The 13,412-nt window shown below is 47.4% G+C and overlaps 2 protein-coding genes across 2 annotated transcripts in view; one reads left to right on the forward strand and one right to left on the reverse strand.

Moving 5' to 3' along the window:
* Positions 1 to 1,103: 1,103 nt before the first annotated feature.
* LOC144981645 (stress-associated endoplasmic reticulum protein 2-like) lies at positions 1,104 to 2,464 on the reverse strand. The gene is made up of 3 exons (XM_078929876.1): positions 2,226 to 2,464; positions 1,871 to 1,943; positions 1,104 to 1,537 (listed from the first exon to the last, which is right to left on the reverse strand). Exons 1-3 carry the CDS (start codon positions 2,307 to 2,309, stop codon positions 1,497 to 1,499), a joined length of 198 nt encoding a protein of 65 aa, XP_078786002.1. The 5' UTR covers positions 2,310 to 2,464; the 3' UTR covers positions 1,104 to 1,496.
* Positions 2,465 to 2,581: 117 nt separating this feature from the next.
* eif2a (eukaryotic translation initiation factor 2A) overlaps positions 2,582 to 13,412 on the forward strand; it is a 26,266-nt gene continuing 15,435 nt past the window's right edge. Inside the window, exons 1-13 of the mRNA XM_078929851.1 lie at positions 2,582 to 3,013; positions 3,879 to 3,948; positions 4,032 to 4,103; positions 4,181 to 4,299; positions 4,363 to 4,462; positions 5,869 to 5,951; positions 10,202 to 10,275; positions 10,354 to 10,498; positions 10,600 to 10,716; positions 10,785 to 10,941; positions 11,053 to 11,137; positions 11,278 to 11,610; positions 11,756 to 11,869. Of these exons, the coding sequence (XP_078785977.1) occupies positions 2,986 to 3,013; positions 3,879 to 3,948; positions 4,032 to 4,103; positions 4,181 to 4,299; positions 4,363 to 4,462; positions 5,869 to 5,951; positions 10,202 to 10,275; positions 10,354 to 10,498; positions 10,600 to 10,716; positions 10,785 to 10,941; positions 11,053 to 11,137; positions 11,278 to 11,610; positions 11,756 to 11,869 (1,497 nt within the window). The 5' untranslated portion in view covers positions 2,582 to 2,985. The remainder of the gene's footprint in view (positions 3,014 to 3,878; positions 3,949 to 4,031; positions 4,104 to 4,180; positions 4,300 to 4,362; positions 4,463 to 5,868; positions 5,952 to 10,201; positions 10,276 to 10,353; positions 10,499 to 10,599; positions 10,717 to 10,784; positions 10,942 to 11,052; positions 11,138 to 11,277; positions 11,611 to 11,755; positions 11,870 to 13,412) is intronic.

Below are 13,412 nucleotides of genomic sequence, written 5' to 3' on the forward strand. Positions count from 1 at the left end.
GTTTTCTCTGAGCCACCTGTCTGCATCAGAGCAAACGGCGTGAAGCTCCACCCCTCACACCTGGAGGAAGGGGAGGTTTCCTTTAGAGCCTGCAAAGGGTCTGTCTGGGTGGGAGGGGCTTGTCATGCAGGTGTGTTGCAGGTGTCAGTTTAAAGGTAGGTGTTTCTGTGTAGTTACAGGTGGAGAGCCACTGAGGAGCACCTGAAGGAGCAGAGGGAGAAAGGCCTCAGTGATCCGGGTCTGTCAGAACCGTTCTGACGGTTTTCGTTCTGATGGTTTTGGTCGGTCAGAACCGTTCTGACCGACCAAAACCATCAGTTTCAAAAGAAAATGAAAATATTCAACCAAAAAATTTCTTTGTTCAAGAAAGAAAATGGGCTTCAACAGCAGACAGACGCTGCCACCTGCTGGACAGTCGGGGAACTGCAGCTGATGGTTCTCCTGACGTACGGAGGACAAAGCTGCTGTCGGTGTTCATGACTTCATGAACCGCAAAGAATTTCAGGTGATGAACGTTCGTGAAGGAGTTCTGAATCAAATCCACAGGCATCCCAATGAAATCTAGATGTTTCCGCAACCAACAAGTACGACGACCATCAGACTGTTATGGAACATTAATGAACCCTGATGAGGTCAGAACTGCAGAAACCAGAGATGAACTCAAATCCTGAGGAACCGTCTTGAAACCGCAGAGGAGCGCCATCGGGCCGCCTTTAGCTGAAGGAGGTTCATGGAGGAGCGGACAGGAGCCGGATGGTTCTGGTCTGTTTACACGTCTCACCTCTGCAGACCACTGCAGGATTTCAGAATGAAACACCTGAGCTACTGAAGCCGACGAGTCAATTAAAATGATCTGAACCGTCACATGAACGAGAACTGGTTCCGTTTGTGCTCCAAACGTCCAGAACACTGACCCAGGATCAGATCTCTGGTTTGGGTCCAGGATCTGGTCGATGAGCCGACCCCGGCTGAAGGGGCGGAGAGCGTCCTGCTGGACCTGAAGGTCTCCTGTGAGTGTCTGTGACAAAGACCGCCTTCAGGTTCACATCCTCACCAGAACCACGAGGTTCTGCTCAGGATTCCATTGAACACACGGAGCACGCTCAGATTCAAAACCAACTTTATTCAGAGAGCGGGAATGTCCAGGTGCGCCTGCACACGGTGCACACACACCTGCGGGGCCTTCACACCTTCTGATGCAAAAGGACACTTCTTTCAGGGCGCCACGGACCCGGGGTCCGACCAGCCGGAAGGAGCTGAAACAGCCCCGCCCCCTGACTGAGGAGGGGCGGGGTCAAAGTTCAGGTCAAAGGAAAGGCACATGGTGCTCTGACACAGGAGAGGTCAGTAACTGCAACACGCCGAGCCAAACGGGCGAAGAGCAGGGGCTTGCTGGGGGCGTGGCCTGATGAGTGGGCGGGGCTTGCCAAGTCATCAGAGTTCAGGAATGTTTCGGCTGGGTGGTCCACCTTCATAGCCCCGCCCCCCGGTGACATCTACATGCCCATCCTGATGCTCTGGATGATCTGGAAGATGGCTGTGGGGGGAAGAGACAGGAAGTCACGCTTTTGTTTTCTGTTCCCGTTTGATCAAAGGAGTCCCCGCCCCCCCATCGGTCAGCTGATCAGGGACTGTGGGAGCAGACAGCTGGAGCTCAGCTGGACTCTGATCACTCTGGGCATGCTCAGATAAGCCGGGTAAACACCTGAGGCTCCAGGTGTTTGTCCATCTCTGTGAAGGACGCCGTGACACCGGCAGAGCGACTGTCTCCCATAGGCCCCGCCCACAATGAAAACGTCAGTGAAGCCCTTAAACAAGTTATAAGTCAAACGCTGCGCTTTTGTTGTGAAAAACTCGAGGCAAGCCTTACCTGATCCACAGACCACGAAGATGAAGAGCGCCAGCAGCCACGGCCCCACCCCCTTGTCATCCCCCAGAGGCCTCTGAAACACACAGCCACATTTACCGATCACACCTGCCTTAGTGACGTCACATTCACGACGGTTATGCAGCTCTTCGAACGGATCATTTTTGCTTTGAGGAATCCTTCCTCCGATGACGTCATGACCATCCAGCTGGCTGTTCCGGACCTCAAACTGACTTTCTGCCAGACCTGATCGCGGCCAGTCTCTGACGTCACGTGAATCGACCCGCGTATCCCCTCTGCGGTCGGAACCACTGTGGGCAGAGGCAGTTCGTCGGACGCGGTTCGGTTCTGGACTCACCGTGGACTTGGATACGTTTCCTCTCTGCGTGATGTTCTTGCTGTGTTTCTCGTTCGCCATGCGGATCCTCTGTTTGGCCACCATCCTGGTTGGTTGTTGGTTGGTTGGTTTGTTTGTTTGCTCTCTTGTTCGGCGGGCCGCGCGCGCGTGCGCTCCTTCCTCGCGTCTCGCGGACTGGGACGACCTTTCTGTGTCTACGTGCTCAAAAAGATGAAGCTCCACCCTCCTGGAAAACCACGCCCATCAAAGATTCCGAACGTTGAACATACCACTTCCTGTTAGTTCTTTCAAAATAAAGGGACCTGCGGCTACAGACTGAGGGAGCGGACATGTTCAGCTGCGCCCTGCCCCACTCTGCTGCCCCACCAGGCCACAAACGTGTATGGTGACGTCTGCAGTCCGGATTCCACTCAGACTGGGACACGTGAACCTGTCAATCACGAAGGAAATTCAGCTTTTATTTTATAAACGGAAGTTGTCTTGACTCTGATCTTTTTTCCGGAACTTGATTCCTGCATCCGGATGCTCGACTTCAGAGTTAACTTCTTGTTTTTTTATTCCTCCTTCAAAGCGTCTCCACTTCCGGTTTGGGTCCGGAAACATTTTGTGTCAGAAACCATAAATAAAAAAGGCCTTTTCTTCTTGACTTAGACTGACGTGTTGGACACTCCGCGGTCCTACGCTGACGTGGCAGAGAAAGCCCCGCCCCTCTCGATGTGATGTATTTCCGGAGTCGTCCTCTTCTTCCGGTGCAACAAACATGGCGCCTACCACCCCGCTGCTGGCAGGTTTGTGTTTCTATCTACTTCACTCAGCAGCGACCCGGTCCTGGTGGCCGGATCTGGACCCGGGGTCTTCCGTTCTGCTCTGCGGGTTTTTGAGCGCGTGGTTCTAGTGGAACCTATTTGGAAGCACGGGTTCTGATTCTGTTCTGAAGATTCAGTCATTCATCCTCTAAACCCACAAAGACCTGTGCAGGCTCACAGGGAAGTTCTAGAGATGAGAACGGGCCAGGCTCGCAGGTTTGGGTCAACTGGGCCGAGTCCGGTCAGCAGGAACCGCGAGTTTTCTAAGGTCCAGAGATTAAAGTTGGTGACCACAAACGGTAGAGCTTCAAATCTGACCACAGAAATAAACAAGATGGAGCCCAAATTAAGCTAGTGATGAATATTTGTTTTGGAGCTAGAAGACTATGGAATCCCAGGAAGATGCATTGTGGGTCTTTTCTGACGCCACATCTTCCTGTCTGAGCTGCAGACTCCATCGTAAAAGTCACACGTCCACGTCCTCCACTTATATTGCAGTGTTACGGGCTTGAACCTGTGACCGCTGCTCAGCGCGCTCATTTACGTTGTTGGTCATGAAGTGAGACTCGGGTGGACGGACGCCTGTCTCTCCACGTCTCCTTCCTGTTTAGGAGACTTTATCTGGTTTCTGTCTGGAACCAAAGTCATGAGAAAGCTGCTCACAAATGTCCGGCAAGTCCACTTGACCTTTTCCGAAGTTTAAGTTATCCCGCTGAACATTTTCCAATGCGGAAACCAAGTTCTTCAACGGTGAAGTGGACCTACTTGGTACCGACAGCCAGAACCAGAGCAGAACCGGTGTGGGTGGAGCGGGTGCAGTAACAAACAGAAACACGTTTCCTTTCAGTGCGAGGCTCAGACGGGACCACTCTGCTGTGTGGACCCCCCAGCTGTGAGCTGCACCCCACCTTCCAGAGGTGAGACCCCCTCCTGGAGGAAGTCCAGGTTCACATGCAGGTTCAAGTGTATCCAGGTGTGTTCAGGCGTGTTTGTCCTGCAGGGACAGTCGGCCTGGCAGGAGCTTCACCTTCAGCAGAGATGGGAATCTGTTCGGGTGGTGTAATGGGCACAGGTGAGTCTCACTCCGTCTCCTAGCAACAGTCCGGCTGAGGTTCCCTGCAGGTGAACACCTGTGGTCCGGTCTTCCAGCGTCTCTGTGGTAAAGATCAAAGACGGCTCCCTGGTGTCCTCCCTTGACCTTCCGAAGACTGCGCTGCTGGACTTTTCTCCGCTTGGCGGCGTTCTGGTTACCTGGCAGCCGTACAGCAGTAAGTGGGGCAGGTGAGACTTGGAGGCGGTCTGTGGAACGCTCAGAGAATCTGTCTTTCCAGAGAGCCAGGACAGTCCTCAGGGGGAGGCCAACCTGCAGCTGTGGGAGGTGCCGAGCGGCCGCCTGATCAAAGCCCTGTACCAGAAGAAGATGGAGTCCTGGTGAGGCCACGTTACCTGGAGACACCTGGGGGGTATTCCAGAAGGCCCGTTTAAACTAGACTGACTTTAACCCTGAACTCTGGCTGAAATCCTCCTGAACTTGTTTACTCTGGGTATGTTGGTTCCTAAAGACCGGATATGAGTTAATGTAATTACGCTCCACTTGGTAACCCTGGGTTAACGCACGTGCACAGCAGGTACATAAAGACATTCTCAATGGATCACAGATTTCCAGAGTCACCATGGAAACGCGTGGAGGAAAAAAAGAGAGCGCTATACTTCAGTGAGACGGAGTCTGAGATTTTAAAGATTATACGTCCATCAATAAAGTAATACGGCTGCATCATCAGCAAAAAGAGTTTCTGCTTGTAGTAGAAGAACAGACAAAGTAAACGCACGAGTTTCTGATCTTATTTCCATTTTCATTGTGACGCATATATATATATATATATATATATATATATATATATATATATATATATATATATATATATATCTTATCCAATTTCGTAGATGAATTACTTCTGTTGGTAACAAGTAATTGAGTTAAATTTATTCAACCTAATTTCTTACGTCTATAAAACTCAATAATTGTTTATACAACTCAAATTTACATATTTATCTAACTAAATGTCATATTACTCCAATTCAATTAAATGTTTTTAATATTACACCACAAACCAGTAGAGGTTCTAAATATCCTGATCATCCTCTTCCTCCCTCTCACTCATGGTGCAGAGACATAAGCATAACAGGGTAAAATAACTCAACAAAACACAGTAAAACAGCTAAACAACTAAACACATTTGGTCAAAAAGCCACACTTAAACCCAAATCCGTCCAGACAGGCAAAGGGAATGATATCCCACAATCCCTTGCGGTGCCGATCTAACAGCAGCACCAAAGTCACACCTACTTAATTGAATTAATTTGAATGAAAGTAAAATAACTGTCTGAAAACTATGTGTTATTTTTAAACTGACTTAACTAAAAAAAGATTTATCTTAACTGAAGCAAATAATTAAGTTAGACCAAAGTATAAAGTTTCACCTACTTACATCCATATGTGGTCTTATCACCCTCTCACGGTGGAAAAAGTATTATCTGAGCTTCTTCATCCACTAAATCATCTTCAAATGGACACGCCATGCTGCTTCACCTCTCTGAAAACAAACTAACCTTCAACTAAACCTGCTCCAGACCAGGTTATGTTCAGAGCATGAGTTGCTATAGCAACCTGACCTACCCTGAAACATACCTCCATTTCTGGAACCTAAAGCTGAGGTTATCAACTTCCTTAGCCTCAAACTTATCGTGGGAGCTAGCATAACCTGCTTCCTGGAATCCCCCCCTGAACTGTCAGACTGTTGGTTGATGTGGAGATCCGCCTCTGCTGTGCTCTGCAGGTGTCCCAGCTGGTCTGACGATGAGAAGATCTGCGTGAGGAGCGTCAACAACGAGCTGCATTTCTACGAGAACAACGACTTCAGTGAGGTTTACTGAAACACACATTCCTTTTTTTTTTGTAAACTTGTCCTGTCCAACAGTTGAGCAAGCAGATGAGAGCTGAGTGCCTCTTGTTTTGGACAGATTTTAATAATAATAATAAATAATAATTGACACTTTATTCATCCCACAATGGGGAAATTCTTCTCCGCATTTGACCCATCCCCTGGGGGAGCGGTGAGCTGCAGCTGAGCCTCCCCAAGGCGGCAGTAGCGTTAAGGGTCTTCCCAAAGGACCCTCACTGAGTGATGTTAATTGCTCTCCATTGGTATGGTAATTGCCCCCAGTGCCATTGCTCATTCCCCTCCGGGAATTGAACCCTGGATTCCTGCATGGTAGCCTCTCACCTTACAGACCGAGCTACCCAGCCGCAACATTATTTATTGTTACAATTGGCCTTTATGGATCCTCAGTACAGGACAGGGAGCAACGTGACCCTCCCCCTCTCGTTGTGTGTGTATGTGGGTGTGTGTGTGTGTGTGTTAAAGAGGTGCAGATAAAATTGGTGGACGGGGCGATACAAACTCCTCCATTCTACAACTTCAAACATTCCTTTTAATAACCGTATAGTAATCCTTGTTCTATCCTAGGCACTTTACCATTGGGAGGTGGGTCATCTAGACCCACTAGACAGTGCTCTGAACCTTTTTTCTTCAATGATTTGTGATCTTCACTGGTGTCCATGGATTACATGAAATCTTTCCACCTTTATCCACCTTTGTCATGGTAGGGGGAACACCTCCATGGAAGGGGGGGGTCATCTAAGATAGCACAAGGGCTAAGAAAAAAAGCAAAAACACATTCCTGTTATGTTTTAGTAAATACTTTATTAACAAAAACAGAAACAAACCAATGACTTATATCGCTAGAGGAGACACGCCCGCTTTGTAAGCCTCGCCGACAGTGGCGGAGCGCAACGCCATCTTGGTGAGGTCATCGCGCCACATGACAACGCTTTCTATAGCCTTTGGTGGCATCTAAGTAGCTTTTATATTATATATATATAATTTATATATATACATCAAATGTTGTTAAATAAGAGGAACAGGCAGCCTTAAAAGCTCAAACTTAACATAATTTCAAGACTTCTTACAAATACAAAGATTTATTACAAAGAGTTTTTTTAAACATTTAGAAGTTTTAGACCTCTTTGACATGTAATTTAAATTATTTAGAAAAAACCAACAATAAGTCAATAGGAAGTCAATAATAATAATAACTAACAACAATATATAAATATGTCAATAATAATGAATAAATAATAACAAAAAATAAATACTAAGTCAATAATAATAATAAATCAATACTAAGTCAACTATAAGTCCAAAAGTCAAAATAGATTTACCCTAAAACAAAGAAAAACAATATATTTATACTGATTCATGTGAGTGATCAGTTTGCTATGGTGTCGGGTTTCAAGCCAGACATCAGGCATGTCAACATGTGTACTATAAAAAAAAACGTATGTACTATAAATGAAGCCCCTGCAGCACTAAAAGAAAAATATTATAGTACCTACCTGTGAAATGTTCTGGCTTTCTCCTTCATGGATTCATTTCTCTGGTTTCGTCAGTTGAAACCCAAACAATGAACTGGAATTCTGCAAAAAATGTGTTGACATGCTGCACTGCAGCAGTGACTTGACCTCACCAAGATGGCGGTGCTCTCCTCCCATGAGGAACCCCGTGATGTCTCCTCTAGTGATAGAACTCATTGGAACAGACATTGCTGGCATGTTTTTGTAAAAACTTTATTTAAACAACAGAAACAAGCTGCAGTCAGACACTTCTAAGAATTTTCTTTTGTCGTCCCATGAAGAGTTCTGCTTTTATTTATGAGGGGCTGTTTCACTTCCTGGGGGCTGAGAGGAGAAATGAATGGAGGGGGGGTGATTGGATCCACAGGAAATGAAGCTCCTTTTAAGGAGCTCCTAGCCCCCCCGGTGTGCTGCAGGGGTGGGAGGTGTCCATTTCAGCGATTAGCTAAGCTACATTCTGCCCTCCTTTGTGGAGTCCAGCTCAGGACGAGGCCTGGTTCAGTGAGCGGTGAAAACAGGGAGTGTAAGAGGATGGAGCTCAATTCCAGAGAGCAGGTTTTGTTAGCTCCCACGGTAAGTTTGAGGCTAAGGAAGTGGATAACCTCAGCTTTGGGTTCCAGAAATGGAGGTATGTTTCAGGGTAGGTCAAGTTGCCAGAGTGTAGGAAAGAAATCTTCCGCTTTTAGTTCTTTCCACCCGTGCGTGTTCAGGAGTGGTAAAGCAAACCAAGGATTATACCGGATTAAAAATACACAAAGTTTATTGCCCTGACAATAGTTCTAACACAGATTTAAAGACATTGTTGCAGATATCTGGATTCTCAAGTTAAAAGACCTACAGACGCATGAGTTACATGCGCAGCAGCAGAAAAGTACCAAAACAGTCTTTTAAACATGTGTGTTGAAACTCCTCCTCTGGTCGCTCTGATTGGTCAGCTGATAGCCCGCCTGCTTCCTCTGGCCAATAGCTGGAGTATCAGCCTCTGGATTCGTTCCTCACGAGGGGTGCACTCAGTTCATCGATGAAAAGAGTCCCCATCAATCATTCCTGGATAACCTTAGGTTCCATTACCGGCATCCAGGGTGAAGGTCGGCTCCAACCTCCACATGAGAACACGAACTTGAACACTTTCCAAAGGATAAGATGTTCAACCCAGATAGTAGAAATGTAGTCCATGACATATTTATTGCATCTCTGGAAACTCCTAGATTTGCACAAAGAAGTCCTAGTTGCTGCTACAGCTATAAAGCATAACTGAAGGTCTCTGGAGAATAAGTCCTAAAAGAGTTCAAAATGAGTTCACTTTACACTAAAGATAAAACTGCAATATAATAAAGAATAAGATCTAAAAACATACATTTTCTATAATAGCAACTCATGCTCTGAACATAACCTGGTCTGGAGCAGGTTTAGTTGAAGGTTAGTTTGTTTTCAGAGAGGTGAAGCAGCATGGCGTGTCCATTTGAAGATGATTTAGTGGATGAAGAAGCTCAGATAATACTTTTTCCACCATGAGAGGGTGATAAGACCACATATGGATGTTGGAAAGAGAAACTTTTTTACTTTGATCTAACTTCATTATTTGCTTCAGTTAAGATAAATCATTTTTTAGTTAAGTCAGTTTAAAAATAACACATAGTTTTCAGACAGTTATTTTACTTTCATTCAAATTAATTCAATTAAGTAGGTGTAACTTTGGTGCTGCTGTTAGATCTGCACTGCCAGGGATTGTGGGATACCATTCCCTTTGCCTGTCTGGATGGATTTGGGTTTAAATGTGTGTTTTTGACCCAGTTATGTTTAATTCTTTCTGCACCATGAGTGAGAGGGAGGATGAGTTTATATAGCACCCCTAGTGCTTTGTGGTGTAACATTATAGTCAGAGAAAGGATAAGTGATTTCACATGGGAAGTCTATTGGTTTTTTATTGTTATAAAATGAGAATATCTGCGGCTTAAACTCAGACATATGAGAGTTCAAGAAATACAAGAAATGAAGATGGAAAAACATTTAATTGAATTGGAGTAATATGACATTTAGTTAGATAAATGTGTAAATTTGAGTTGTATAAACAATTACTGAGTTTTATAGACATAAGAAATTAGGTTGAATAAATTTAACTCAATTATTTGTTACCAATAGAAGTAATTCATTTAAGTTGGCAAAATTGGATAAGTTATATATATATATAGATATGCGTCACAATGAAAATGGAAATAAGATCAGAAACTCGTGCGTTTACTTTGTCTGTTCTTCTATTTCAAGCAGAAACTCTGTCTTTTGATGATGATGCAGCCGTATTACTTTATTGATGGAGGTATAATCTTCATACGCCGTCATTAATCTCAGACTCCGTCTCACTAAAGTATAGCGCTTTCTCTTTTTTTCTCCATGCGTTTCCATGGTGACTCCAGTAATCGGCGATCCATTGAGAATGTCTTTATGTACCTGCTGTGCACGTGCATTAACCCAGGGTTACCAAGTGGAACGTAATTACACTAACTCATATCTGGTCTGTTGGAACCGACATACCCAGAGTAAGCAAGTTCAGGAGGATTTCAGCCAGAGTTCAGGGTCAAAGTCAGGGGAGTTTAAACATGTTTCCTGGAATAGCCCCCTGAGGAGCTTCATTCCCCTGAACCGCGGTCTGTCAGGGTGGTTGTGGTTCTGTGTCACGTCTCTGGTCTTGTCTTTAGGCTCCATCGCCAACAAGCTCCACATGCAGAAAGTGTCTGACTTTGCGCTGTCTCCTGGAGATCAGCCCAGTAAGGTGAGCCGCTGGTGCCGGACCTAAACCCAACCCACCCAGTCAGGTGTGGGAAGTTTCACCTGACTGAACTTCTTCCAGGTGGCTGTCTACGTCCCGGGCAGCAAAGGAGCGCCGTCCTTCGTGCGCCTGTACCAGTACCCAGCATTGGGAGGGCCCAACGCGGCGCTGGCAAACAAGAGCTTCTTTAAGGCGGACCGCGTCTCCATGCAGTGGAACAGGAAGGGTGTGTGCCGCCCCCCCCCCCCCCCCCCCACACACACACACACCCGCTTGGTCTGAGCCGTCCTAACGGTGCTCCCCAGTGACTGACATCTCTGTCTGCAGCGTCGGCGCTCCTGGTGACGACGAGCACCGAGGTGGACAAGACGGGAGCCTCGTACTACGGGGAGCAGACTCTCCACTACCTCGCGGTGAATGGAGAGACGGCGGTGGTCCAACTGTGTAAGTGCATCTGGTTCTGAGGTCAGAGCTGAGCCGGTCCACGTACTGATCTGCTGTCTCTGAGTCAGCCAAGAACGGGCCGATCTACGATGTGGCGTGGAGCCCCAGCTCCACCGAGTTCTGCGTGGTGTACGGGTTCATGCCGGCCAAGGCCACCATTTTCAATCTGAAATGCGACCCCTTGTTTGATTTTGGGACGGGATCCAGGAATGCTGCTTACTACAGGTGAGCATGCAGCGGTTCAGGTTTGTCCTGTCAGAACCCTCTGTGCACACGTGTCCGGCTGTTGGAGAACCTCCAATGTTCTGGTGAAACTGGACTTCTCTTTGCTTCCAGCCCTCAGGGCCACATCTTGGTTCTGGCCGGCTTCGGTAACCTGCAGGGGCAGATGGAGGTCTGGGACGTGAAGAAGTACAAACAGGTGGGGGGGTCACTTACAGCTCTGTGATCAGGCAGGACTTCAGGAGCGTCTCCCGGGTTGGAGGGTTCCACTTCAGCAGATCCTCCAAAGTCTTTGTGACGGATCCGGGATAAACTCTGACTCCTTGTTTTCGTCCTCAGGTGTCCAAACCTCAGGCTTCAGACGCCACGCACTTCTCTTGGTGTCCTGATGGTGAGCACATCGTCACGGCGACCTGCTCTCCCCGCCTGCGGGTCGGTAACGGCTATAAGATCTGGCATTACACCGGTTCCGTGCTGCACCAGTGGAACACGTCCAGCGGCTTCGAGCTGTGGGAGGTTCGCTGGCAGTCCTTCCCCAACGGCACTTTTCCTGAGCTGCCCATCAAGTACCAGGCGGTACCCAGTGAACTGGGAACAACTCAGGCTCCGCCCACACAGGCGTACCGCCCACCGGCACTCAGGCACCTGCCAGCTACAGCCAGCTCCAAACTGGTGAGGATCTCGTGTTTGTTGGAGGCCTTCAAAGTGTGAAAGAGCAGCTTTGGAGGGCCGTTGGGTTAGAGACCGGAACCTGCAGAGGAATTGATCCTCCTGATCTGCCTTCAGGAGCAGCTCTAACCGTCTGTCTGTCTGTCAGCACGAGGAGGAAGCGCCTCAGGACCTCCGCGCTGGACCCCCAGGGGGGAAGGGTCCCTCTAAGGCAGCTCTGAAGAACCAGAAGAAACGAGAAGCAAGGAAAGCTGCCAACCAGGTCAACACTAGAACCACAAACCTACCGTGTGCATTTGATTAATTAATTAATGGATTGGATTTATCTGCGCTTTTCAAGACACTCAAAGCGCTTACATTGTGTCCATTATTCATTCACTCCTCATTCATACTTGGTGATGGTAGCTACGGTTGTAGCCACAGCTGCCCTGGGGCAGACTGACAGAGGCGTGGCTGCCAGTTCCCGCCTCTGACCATCACCAGGACATTCATACACATTCACACACCAGTGGAGCCACACTGGAGGCAAGGAGGGTGAAGTGTCTGGCCCAAGGACACAACGAAATTTTGGCTGGTGGGAGCGGGGATCGAACCGCCAACCCTTCGATCATTGGACGACCCGCTCAACCACCTGAGCCACTGTCGCCCTATTTACACTTAGTGTGGTATATGCAACCCCCCCAAAACACCGGAACAGTCTGTACGGTTTATGGTCAGAACATTTACGGTGAGGCAAAAAGTTTTCAGTCAGTCACCAATTGTTCAAGTTCTTCCACAGAAAAAGAGGAGAGAGGCCTGTAATGTTCATCATAGGTAAACCTCAACTACGAGTAACAGAATGAGAAAAAACATCCAGAAAATCACATTGTCGGATTTTTAAAGAATTTATTAGTAAATTATGGTGGAAAATAAAAATGTTTTCACCAACAAACAAGCAGGATTTCTGTCTCTCACAGACCTGTAACTTCTTCTGTAGAGGATCCTCTGTCCTCCACTGGTTACCTGTACTAATAGGTTACCTGTTTGAACTGGTTATCTGTATAAAGACACCTGTCCACAACCTCAAACAGTCACACTCCAAACTCCACTATGGAGACCAAAGAGCTGTCTGAGGACACCAGAAACCAAACCTGCACCAGACTGGGAGACTGAATCTGCTACAGGTGAGCAGCTTGGTGTGAAGAAATCAATTATTAGGAAATGGAAGACAAACAAGACCACTGAGAGTCTCCCTTCACCTGGGGCTCCCCCCAAGATCTCACCCCGTGGGGTCACAATAATCATAAGAACAGTGAGCAAAAATCCCAGAAACCCACGGGGGACCTAGTGAATGACCTGCAGAGAGCTGGGACCAAAGTAACAAAGGCTACCATCAGTAACTCACTACACCACCAGGGACTCAAACCCTGCAGGGCCAGACGTGTCCCCCTGCTAAAGCCGGTACATGTGCAGGCCCGTCTACAGTCTGCTAGAGAGCATTTGGAGGATCCAGAGGAGGATTGGAAGAATGTCCTATGGTCAGATGAAACCACAATAGAACTTTTTGGTAAGAACTCTACTGTTTGGAGGAGAAAGAATGCTGAGCTGCATCCAAAGAACACCAGACCTACTGTAAAGCATGGGGGTGGAAGCATCATGCTTTGGGCTGTTTTTCAACAAAGGGACCAGGACGACTGATCCGTGTAAAGGAAAGAATGAATGGAGCCATGAATGGTCAGATTTGGAGTGAAAACCTCCTTTCATCAACATTAAAGATGAAACATGGCTGGGTCTTTCAGCACAACCATCCCAAACACGTTGCCCGG

Source organism: Oryzias latipes, chromosome 13, assembly GCF_053564925.1.
Source record: "Oryzias latipes strain Hd-rR chromosome 13, Olatipes_Hd-rR_3.1".
Taxonomy (NCBI): Eukaryota; Metazoa; Chordata; class Actinopteri; order Beloniformes; family Adrianichthyidae; genus Oryzias; species Oryzias latipes.

What these genes read in the sequence shown, in the direction of transcription:
- LOC144981645 (XM_078929876.1), bottom strand. Translation starts at nt 2,309, where the DNA reads ATGGTGGCCAAACAGAGGATCCGCATGGCGAACGAGAAACACAGCAAG. An exon ending in GAAACGTATCCAAGTCCACG is followed by an intron (nt 1,944 to 2,225) that starts GTGAGTCCAGAA and finishes TGTGTGTTTCAG; the next exon opens with AGGCCTCTGGGGGATGACAA. An exon ending in CTTCGTGGTCTGTGGATCAG is followed by an intron (nt 1,538 to 1,870) that starts GTAAGGCTTGCC and finishes TTCCCCCCACAG; the next exon opens with CCATCTTCCAGATCATCCAG.